The 10,876-nt window shown below is 41.4% G+C and overlaps 2 protein-coding genes across 3 annotated transcripts; both read left to right on the forward strand.

Moving 5' to 3' along the window:
- Positions 1 to 712: 712 nt before the first annotated feature.
- On the forward strand, positions 713 to 7,525 carry cep83 (centrosomal protein 83). 2 transcript variants are annotated; one of them, XM_087787960.1, is made up of 16 exons: positions 713 to 840; positions 1,848 to 2,071; positions 2,344 to 2,494; positions 2,586 to 2,678; positions 3,030 to 3,161; positions 3,236 to 3,487; positions 3,561 to 3,692; positions 4,038 to 4,152; positions 4,223 to 4,367; positions 4,499 to 4,648; positions 4,719 to 4,794; positions 5,192 to 5,349; positions 5,428 to 5,557; positions 6,121 to 6,224; positions 6,529 to 6,691; positions 6,839 to 7,525. In XM_087787960.1, exons 2-16 carry the CDS (start codon positions 1,872 to 1,874, stop codon positions 6,962 to 6,964), a joined length of 2,127 nt encoding a protein of 708 aa, XP_087644086.1. In that variant the 5' UTR covers positions 713 to 840; positions 1,848 to 1,871; the 3' UTR covers positions 6,965 to 7,525. The 2 variants fall into 2 exon arrangements, with proteins under 2 accessions (XP_087644086.1, XP_087644085.1); XM_087787959.1 differs by lacking the exon at positions 713 to 840 and adding an exon at positions 875 to 1,199.
- Positions 7,526 to 7,644: 119 nt separating this feature from the next.
- glt8d2 (glycosyltransferase 8 domain containing 2) lies at positions 7,645 to 10,664 on the forward strand. Its single transcript, XM_087786023.1, has 9 exons — positions 7,645 to 7,719; positions 8,523 to 8,615; positions 8,673 to 8,865; positions 9,056 to 9,173; positions 9,240 to 9,324; positions 9,747 to 9,859; positions 9,932 to 10,098; positions 10,200 to 10,312; positions 10,373 to 10,664. The coding sequence occupies exons 1-9, from the start codon at positions 7,695 to 7,697 to the stop codon at positions 10,549 to 10,551; spliced, it is 1,086 nt and encodes a 361-aa protein (XP_087642149.1). The 5' UTR covers positions 7,645 to 7,694; the 3' UTR covers positions 10,552 to 10,664.
- The last annotated feature ends 212 nt before the right edge of the window (positions 10,665 to 10,876 follow it).

Here is a 10,876-nt window from a genome sequence, read left to right on the forward strand (position 1 = left end):
ACAACTTTTGTGTTTGTCTTTTTTGTGGGCAGTGGGGGGGGCTCTCTGCTCATAATACCAGTTGTATTAAATATATGAATCTTTCACATACTTTTAAACTCATCCTAGAGTTTAATATACATTTCAAATATGGTTTTATTTTAATCAATGTGTGGCAAACCAATTAAAAGTATTCCACTTTTAAATCACATTATTTCACTTATACACTTCCATCTTTTTTTTGTTTGTTAACACTTGCACACTAAAACATGAAAATGTTCATTTAAAGTGCCAAAACATAAAGTGATCTCTAGACACTTGAGAGTTGAAATCAACTACACATTACAAGAGAAGAGGTCCAAGCCAACCACAATGAACCAGCACTTGGCCACGATGGCGAGGAAATATTTCTGACAAGTTTCATCTCCTTGTTTCATGCTTGGCACAATAATGTCCAAAAGTGATTGGTATATGGCCCGGTTATAATATCTATTTATATATAGTAGATCTGACTAGCAAACCCAGTATTTAACCTGCACTATATAAAGTTTACTTTTCTATCTGGTATGACAGAAAATCTAGATCCAACTAAGGGCAACGGGGCGAAACAAATCCCTTATTCGCCGATATATCTGTGGTGAAGCACATCATGTTTCTGTCTTTATAAGCCAGTTTGCAGAAAATGTATCAGTCACGTGACTCTTCTTAAAGTAATACAGACAACGCTAAGAGTCCTCGCTCTCTGGACGTCTATTCTCCCGAGCATCACCAGAGACCTGTGGAGAACACGCGCAGCATTATATTATATTATTGTTTAGACGGAGCCATGGAGAGGATTCTGGATTTGGTGGCACTATCTAGGCAAGTTTAGGAAATCCTGGATCCAGAGGAATGACCCGGACTGTGGTGGAGCTCACGGGGAAAGCAGTGATAATGTTGCTATCTGTTCTCTTTTCACAGTAGTGTTGAAGCTCACACTGCCAACTAAGATACAATACATTACTAAAGAACTGTTTCAAAGTGGGGGCAGAGTTTACATTTCGGGAGTTCATATAACAATTTAACATAAGTATGAACCGATTAGACAGTAGTTGTGTTGTTATCAAACAGTGAGTCTATAGCGGTTGGCGGTTGTTTCCCATGATGCCAAAGATTGTAGTTCTTTGCTATGACCCGCTGCTAGCTCTTGGTAGCATCACATCAAACGTATTCAACACATGGTTCGTACATTCTTGTTTGATCTGGATCTAAAGTGTGTTGTTAGCTGCTAATCCCTCGTTGACTTCCAGGTTATTTTGCTCCTCTGTTCGGTCCTTAGCTTAGCCGTAATTAGCTTAGCATAACATATCCAACGAAAGGACGAAACTAGTTGTTTTCGTTTCAGAGACATTCTGTCATATGACTCTATGACTTTAGAACTCTTACCATCTTCTCTAAACGTCTCGTTGGTAAAGGAAGGTGAAAACTGAGATGGGATCTTTCGCGGGATATTTGAATTAGAAACCGTGCGTGTGACGTGGACGGGCTACAAACACACGAGGAGACCCCAACGTTTGTGTTCATTCGAGTAGTTTGTGTAACGTTACTAAAGACAACCTACAGTGAGTTGTGGTGGTTATGGCCATAATGGTGCTCGATATTCTTTCGTCGTGTATCCACAACAAACCAGGCAGACAGGGTCACTCGAGAATGACTCCAGCTTCATCTTGATTGCTGAGTGCTGGTGGTTTGATGGAGTGGCTGTGGGACTGTTCTCAGAGCCTCCATGGAAACCCACCACAACAAACCTTACAGCGAGAAAACCTAGTTGTTACTAGGGGATGTTTAACTATTAAGTTAGCTGTCATTTATTTAAGTCTTCAACACAGGTCTTTTGTGCTGGAGACGCCGAGATGACGTCCAGCACACTGCCTCGGTTGGTACCCCTCACCTCGAACCTGGAGCTTGAGATGGAGTCATCCGCGGCTTTACTTGGACTGTCGTCTGGTCTGGGAGATGCTGGGATTGAGATGCAGAAACTTCTTACGGATGAGAGGATGAAGAGTGAAACTCATCGAACAAATTACGAGACCCTTAAGGCGGAACATGCCAGGTAAATTCTGTTTAGTGTAAATATTGTTGGAAAAACTTCATGGATTAAAGTTGAGGTTACAAGTTTAGTATATTCTGGATTTGAATTAATAGGATGATACTCTTTTGTTAAACAGCCTCACTACTTGATGCCTCATTCAGACCTAGTGTGAAGTGATTTGCAGATTACATGACTTTTTTCATTATTGTTTAACCTCATTGTGAAAGTCGCCACTGTCTGTGTGCAACCCCATTCATAATGTCTCGATTACTTACTTGTATTTTTTATTCCAGTTTACAGAATGAGTTTACTCTGGCACAGAGTGAGTTGAAGCGTCTTCTCAATGACAAACAGGCTCAGCACGAGAGCTTGCAAGTGTTGTTAGCCGAGCTGCGAGCAGAGCTGCTGGAAAAAAACGGGGAGCTGTCAGAGCTTCGATTACAGGTATACGAAACAGTTCAAGGTGGTATTCAGACACGTGTTATGTACAGTAATAGGAGGGCAATGTTTAATCCTGACATGATTTGATGTTTAGGTCATGACTCCTCAGCGACTGGAGATGCTCAGAGCTCAAGTGCAGCTTGACTTGGAGGCTCCGGTTAGAGAGCGCTTTGGAAAGTTGGAGGAGGTCGGTGCTCTTTCAGACTGCTTAAGATCGATGGATGGATACATACTTTATTGATTCCTTTTGGGAAATTGTGTTTGTCTGGTATCCATTTGTGTTTGGAGGTTCTGTAATGATTGCAGAGGGTGGCTTGGTCAAAGAGCATGTGTTCCAGCTTGGCCAGACTTTCAGAGAATCACATACATCACATGATATGAATTTAATTCTAGAGAATGAGATGTAAACATGTTTTTGTTTGCTTCCCAATGTTACCTTTAAAATTGAATTTTGTGATTGTATATGACTTTAACCTAATCGTCGTATGGTGGCTGCACTCTATTACGTTAATACTCACCCAAATTAATTTTTTTTCAGGAAAATGAGAAGTATAGGACAAATTACAACAAGATCCGTTATGAGATGATTTTTCTTAAGACCGAGTTGGACCACCAACGGGAGGAACATGATCGTGTGCTGGAAGAGCAAAAGCTTGGCTACGACGCTGAGGTGTGACATTCTGCTCAGTCATTTGATCATTTTCAAAGAACTAATAATGAATCCTGCCATCTTTGTTTTTACAGATCTCTCATCTGGAGAATAACATGGAGGATCTGCAGGCCCAGTACCAGGGTGCTGACTTGGTGACCGAAGGCAAGAGAGTGGAAGCCCTTTTGAGAGACAAATCACAGCTTCATTTGAGGCTGAAGGCTTTGGAGACGGAGACGGCTGAACTTAGGGCACAGAGAGAAAACTCAGGCCAGCAAAATGAGAACATCCATAGAATCCAGATCCGACAGATATCAGAGTCTCAAGCCACGATTAAGTCCCTTGAGGTGATTATTCACATTATACTAACCAGTGTCAGAGTTTGGTTGACTAGTGTCTTACTGCTTGTTGCCTGTGCAGGCTGAGAGGCAATCTTTCCGTCTGCGGCTTGAGCGTGTGGACCGTGAGCTTAACTCCACTCGTGAGGAGAACGACAAGCTGTCAGGAAAATTGAACAAAGCCGAACGAGAAGTCATTGCTCTCAGCAGCCAGGTACAATTATCTCTTCATTTTCTAATGCAATTGATTATCAGATGGGAATGAAAGAACATTAGGCTATTCATTTGTTTATGAAATTACATGATCTCATTTAGTTTTAAGTTGATTTCTATCATTTTGTTTTTATCATGAAGCTTTATATGGTTTATGCTTTAGGAGCATCCATTCTGTAGCTCTCGCTTTTGGACGTGTTTAAATGGGAAACATTGTATTGTCATTGTTAAATTAGATTTTATATTTGCCCAGATTTTTCTTTGTGATCCAACAGTTGAAGCTGAAAAGTTACAAAAATGGTGACAATCCACAAATGAATGATTTATTTACCTTCTGAATCTTCAGATTGACAGTTTGAAGCATTCCAACAAATTGGAATTGGCCAACGTCAAACTGGAGTGTGCTCGGTCACGAGGGGAGATGGAGAGGGAGATAAACGCACTACAGAGTCAGATAGAAGGTATGGACAGGCTAGCAAATGTCGGTCTTAGGTGACTCTGTGTATGTGATGCTTCCAACTATATTCCCAGTTCGGCAGGCCGATGTACAGCTGTTGAAAGCCGCAGCAGAGCGTCATAAAGAAATTCTAAAAGAGTGTGACCGCACTTTGGTGAGGAAAGTGCAGGCAGCACGAGAGGAAGAGATCCGAAAGGCAGCAGCCTTGCATGAAGAAAAGTGAGAATAACTTAGGTTAATGTATAAACCGTATAATGCACATATGAGTGGAGTTTTCCCCCCAATGTTTAAGGAAGGAATACCGACTAAAGTTGTGGTTCTGGTCAAGATGTTCGCTTCTCTCTCTTTAGGTTAGAGTTGGAAAGTTGTCTTCTTGCACTAGAACGGCAGAGGGCGCTACAGAATTCTGAAGAACTGTCTCAGAGGGAGGACTGGGAAGAGCGACTGAGAAATGCACAGCAAGGAGAGGAGTCTGCACGTCGGGAACTGCAAAACATAAGGTGCGACGAGGCCAGCAGGTTTATGTTCTTTTTTTCTTGATGAATTTAAACATTGTTTACCTTTTTTCAGGATAAAGCTGCAGCAGCAGAACTCACAGCTGCAGGAGGTTGAACGGCTGAAGGCAGATATTTTGGACCTTCAGCAGGTACCACAATATTAATCTTGTCCTCATTTAATAGTTAAATGAATAATAAACCTGGTATCACAACACTAAGCTCTCTCTCAGAAGTATTGTAGCCAGAGAGTGTAAATCTCAGTCAAGCCTGCATTTATTTATCAATTTAATTGGATATGTTTGTATTTGAACCATCATTTATATTATAAGTTACCTTTACAAAGGCTAATTTGGACAGCAGGTGGCAGTACTGTTCCAAAACCAGCTTGAATAACACACAGGAATTTATACCATTGTTCAAACTAACAGTGTGACAAGTAATTTTCTCATTAATTTTCAGTCAATTTTGAGTAACATTATCAGCCCATATTGGAATGGAACAAGGATATTGATGCGTCTGATTATCTATATTTGATGGATTCAACAGCAGAACCAGGACTTTCATGTTGAGCTAGGAACATTGTTACACTTGAAAACCGACCTGATGGAAGAAAACCAGCGACTGAAAGACTCTATGGACAGACTGAGGGAGGAGCTGAAGACCACCAGAGTTCAAACCGAGAGGAGCCAGCAGCATGCAGAAAGGTCCAACCAAGTTCTTTGAAATCAATTACAACTTATTTTAGTCCAGATCTTCAATCTGTTTGCAATTTTTGTCCACAGTCTGGTGGAGGAGCGACAGATCGAGTGGCTGGAGGAGAAACACAAGTTGCAGGAGAGGGAGGCGAAGCTGCTGCAAAAATACGAGGAAGCCAAAGAGAGAATAAAAAGGGCATCAGCAGCTCAGAAGAAGGTAGTGCTATGTTCTTCTTGGTCTCACACCTGGCAAGTGAAAGTTACAGGTTTCTTAAGGATGAAGATAAACATGAACCATTTACAACTAGCATTATAACAATAATTGCATCAAACCAGGACAACATGTAATGAAACTCAAGAGACCTCACCTACAATATAGTAAGTCAAGGGGCTAACATCCGGTTTCAAAAAGTGAAACCAATCCTGAAATCCAAAAAGCTGCAGTTCATTGCGTGTCTTCAAAAGCGTGGTTCAGTAACGGAAGAGTGGCACCAAATTCATATTTTACAGTTTATGAATGGGCCTGGAAGTTAACAGCTATGTTTACTGCTTTTGGTACATAATTTGAAATTTTCTTCAGCCACACAATAGTTTACAATTGACTTGTTAAATGAGAATTTTTTAGACTAAATTAGACTAAATTAGAAACCTTACTCGTACACACACAAGTGGTTTTACAGATATCTTTGGCCTTTTCCAAAGGAAAAAAACGTTTTACAGTCTGGCATTTTTACAACCTTCAACCTACACTGTAACCTACTTCTGTCTCTTACAATCTAGAGGAAGACGTACTCTGAGAACTGTGAGAAGAAACTGCAGGACAAGATCGTGCTGTTGGGAGCAAAGTGTGAGGAGCTGAAGCTGGAAGTGGAAGTAGCAAAGAAGTAAATTTGGGTTTGACCCTTCTTCTTATATAGTCTTTTAATGGTCTTTCTAAACTATGCTTAAATCATTTCCTAGTCATTTAAAGTACTTTACAGCAATATGCAAGATTAGAAGAACAGATTTGTCAGAACTTTTGTAATGCATTTCCATGAATAGCTCCCATGACTTGGGTATGTACTACTGGAGATGGAGAAGTTTTTCTTCCTTAGAATTCAGTACTGTTCTTGATTTAAAAACACTTTGAACCAAAATGGTATACCAGTATACAGTAGCTTGCTAAATTTAAGCTGGTGTCCTCTGCAGACGTCCACTACACTCTCAGGAGGAGACACAACTGCGGCGAAAGCTCAAAGAACTGCAGCGCCGTCACGATGAGTTTTATCGCCTACTGATGTCCGGCCCGAATTTTCAAACCTCCACAGTATCGTTGCTCCTCGATCCAGAGAGCAAGTTGACAAACCGGCATGTGAGCTAATTGATGAACTGATACAATGTCAACATTATTTCATATGTCACCATCCACATGTTTATTCTATTAATCTCAACTTGCAAATGAAAACTTCCCACGTCAAAGTCACGTCAGGTGTTTGTCTATCTCACTTTGAACACGTAGGAGGAGGAGCAGCATATGGAGCTGACTCGGCTGCGCCACTCTCTAGAGGAGCTGGAGAATATCCAGGAGCAGCAGCTGGAACATCTGGGACCGTTGGTACAGAAGAAATCTCAAGCCTCCTCCTGACATTCACTTTTCTCTTGAAGGCAACTGTTGAACAGTTTCTGCAGTTTTTCATAATCTCCTCAGGGTTTAAAAAAGACTTGTATAATTAAATCATTGTTTCAATGAACTTAACAAACAGGCTCACTTTTCATCGACATTTATTCACACCATTGTTTTGAACGCATTCATGAGCAACGATGCAAGTTTGTGTGCTTACATCTTCTTGGCACAAGGCAGCAGATAACTATTAATTGACGGTGTGTGACACAGTTAATGGCCTTTTATTCAAATTGCGATTTATACATTTGTTATTCCACTTGAAGAATCAAGGGCTCAACAGAGACTTAACTTTTTATCTGGGTGTGATGAAAGGAACCCCATATTTGTTGGCAGTAATCCTCTGCCATATATCTTGTCTTTTTTATCCCCTTTTTATTATTGTGTTATTATTACCAACACAAGAAATAAAGTTGTGTGTTTTAAGGCTGTAAATAGTATTTAAATATTCTTGTGCACATTATAAAGTTAATCTTTTGTATTTTGTTACTTGTGTTTAACTGTCATTAAAATGATGCACATCCATCCTCTGTCAGTGCTGTGATTCCAAGTGCTGAGTGTAAATGGAGCCTGGCTGAGAACACATCTGGAGGGAGGGAGGGTGGAAGGGAGGGAGGAGAAAACAGGGTGAGGGGACAGGAGGTGGGCTCCAAGGTCCTCTGAGAATTCCAAACATGGACGAGGAACAGCCGTAATGAGACGCAGCAGCCTCCAGTTTGGTAAGAACACGTCTTTAGATTTATATTCTTCATAGTTGCTCCTGCTTTTTCTGACCAACATGATTTTCTTCAACCATCCTGACATGTTAACTTGTTGCACAATGATGTTTGTGAGCCAAAACCATGTTTCTATGTTAGAAATAGTCTTGTTGCCCTACATATGGTCACGCAATCCGAGTGTTTCACTTTGGATCAGTAGTTTCCAAAACCTTTCATGACAATGTCCTGCTTGAAAGGTTCATGTTGAAAGTTGTTTAGATTTTTTATCACAAAGTTAATTAAAACTGCAGTTTGTAAAAGTGGACATAGTTGTTTGTAGCAGATGTGTTCCAGATGTTGGTGAGGAAACAGCAAGACACACTTGTGGGTAGAGAGCAACTGCTTATCTTCATTCTCTAAGAAATAGAAATGAGTAGGAGAACAATTATTCTAGCATTACTTTATTTTTTGATTTTTTAAGCGCTTTGTGACCCTGGTCTTAAAAAGCGCTCTATATACTAATTACTTAATTACTTTGATAAAATCAGTCTAAAGTCTGTCTATCTGCAATGGAAATGGAAATCTGTCTTTGTGAATGATCGACCAACCTGTTGGAGTGCAAACATTTTAGGTTATTTTTTTTACGACGTGAAAATGAAAAGTGGCCCTCAACTTGATCAAGATGGTCAGACCTTCCTCTGTCACTAGTCTGGTGAGTGGGATTAGGACCAGGATGTTGAAGAGGATGGTCGTGACCTCAGAGAGATGCTTCTCGATATCCAATGAATGAATTACTGACATGTGGTAGCATGTTTGTGTCCCAGTGCAGCGGCTCCTCCTTGTTCTGCTGGTTCTGCTGGTGTTTCTTCTGCTGCACAACACATTACTGGGCGCCTCTGCTCGACCCAAACTCTCAGGTACTTTACAATAATCCTGATCACTTGACTTGATAAATACAATTGATTGGTGTCTAGATAAGTGGAAGAAAAGCCCAGAGAAAGAATCATCAGCGGCGTCGTCCCACGATGATGTCGTCTCTGTGGTCATCTGTGCCTCAGAGGAGCGTCTGGGTGCAACTATAGCGACCATTAACAGCATCTATAGCAACACGGACGCTGACTTGTTCTTCTACATTGTCACACTGAGAGAAGCCGTCGCACTGACCAGGTAACGCACACATGCACAGGAACACGAGTTTTTTCCCTCTAAAGTAGTTATCAAGTCTTGATTATATTATGGCTCTTTTCTTTGATGTGATATTATTTTAAGGGCATTAACACAGTTATTCTTATTTAAACTCTGATTTGGTCCCACTATAAGTACAGAAAAAGCCTAACCCTAGGTCTGTAACTGCCAGACACTACATCCAGTCCACCTCCCTACAAGGCATCAAGTACAAGATTCTAGAGTTTAACCCCATGGTGCTCCGTGGAAAGGTGAAGCCAGACTCTTCCAGGCCGGACCTCCTGCATCCTGTGAGTAAAATGTCAGCAATAACATTCTCTCTCAAAATTGACAATCCTTTTTTTTTGTTACTACAGCTCAACTTTGTGCGTTTCTATCTGCCACTGCTGGCCATCCCACACCGCAGGGTCATCTACCTAGATGATGATGTCATCGTGCAAGGTATATTTACAGGGTTTCTACAAGGGTCAAAACCTCAAAACAATCCCACATTTAAATAAAAGATTTGAAAAAAAAGGTCTGTAAAAGTATAATTTGAAGGTATTGGGGCTGCTTAAAAAGATATGTATATATATATATATATATATATTATATACTTGGAGACTTATGTGTACACTTGCATAACTACAGAACGGAGCTTGTACATATTGTTACTTTAAATTTGACTTAAAACCTGTGTCTAAGCAACACCCCGTCAATGTAAGTTTAATGAAAACTCACCGCTAGACGTCAGCAGCATCAATACAATATAGTCACAATTGTTGGTGACTGAATGAAATGGCATCCTAATGAGTTTAGAGCTTCTCCATCTAACTGATACACAAGATAAGCTCCCTCATTCACCTGCTCCTTCTGCTCTATAGGCAACATTTTTAATCTCTTTAAAGTCAAACTTCACCCTGAACATGCCGCGGCCTTCGCATCCGACTGCCCGCTGCCCTCCACACATGAGATGGTGCACAGCATCGGCATGCAGGTATATTTGTTGTCCCCTCAACTCACTTGGAAATCAGCAGGTTGATTATGAAATATCCTTCCTATTATGCAGACCACCTACATGGGCTTCCTGGACTACAGGAAACAGGAAGTGAAGGATCTGGGCATCAACCCCAGTGACTGCTCCTTCAACCCCGGAGTGTTTGTGGCAGACCTGACCCTGTGGAAGGAGCAGAAGATCACTAAGCAGCTAGAGACCTGCATGGAGGAGAACTTCAGGTGTGTGCACCTGCTTCTTATCCAGGCTGGCAAAATAGTGAAAAGAGTTGAGATCATGGTTCCCCTTTTATAATACTGATGCCTGGTTTTCCTTTCCCAAGACTGAATACATACAGCAGTGCCATGGCAGGAGGTGTGGCCACTCCGCCCATGCTCATCGTTTTCCACAACAAATACACAAAGCTGGACCCACAATGGCACCTGAGACACCTTGGTAAGATCAAATAGAACACGTTCACTGTACAGTTTATCTGATGGGGATCATGTGTCTCAGGATGGAGCCCTGACGCCCGCTATCCCGACGCCGTCCTGCAGAAGGCGCAGCTGCTCCACTGGAATGGCCCCTTCAAACCATGGAAGTACCCCGCTGTGCACTCTGACCTCTGGGAGAAGTGGTTCATCCCTGATCCATCTGGACGCTTCTTCTTGATTCGACCAGAGTCTGGCCACTAAGAGGCGGCAGCCGTGTTGCAAATGATCTTGAAACAATTGATCGGAACAGATTTGTCAACTGGACAAGAGAAGTTGAACGGAAGACGCATAAATAAACACATTTTCAAAAGTCATTCATTCCATTCTTCTACTGCAGATCCAAAGTCAGGTTGTAAAGAGGCTCTTGGACTATTCTTTTTTGTCTAAAGTGCTGTGGACCTTCTCCCGTACAAGAGTGTTGTGCTTGAGTCAGGTGAAGTTTGTTTTCATCCAGAGATGACGGTTCTAATGCTTCAATGTGACTGTTGTGCTTCATCCACGTCATCCAAGTGTCAAAGGTCATGTC

The sequence above is a fragment of the Callionymus lyra genome, chromosome 3 (assembly GCF_982586985.1).
Source record: "Callionymus lyra chromosome 3, fCalLyr1.hap1.1, whole genome shotgun sequence".
NCBI lineage: Eukaryota > Metazoa > Chordata > Actinopteri > Syngnathiformes > Callionymidae > Callionymus > Callionymus lyra.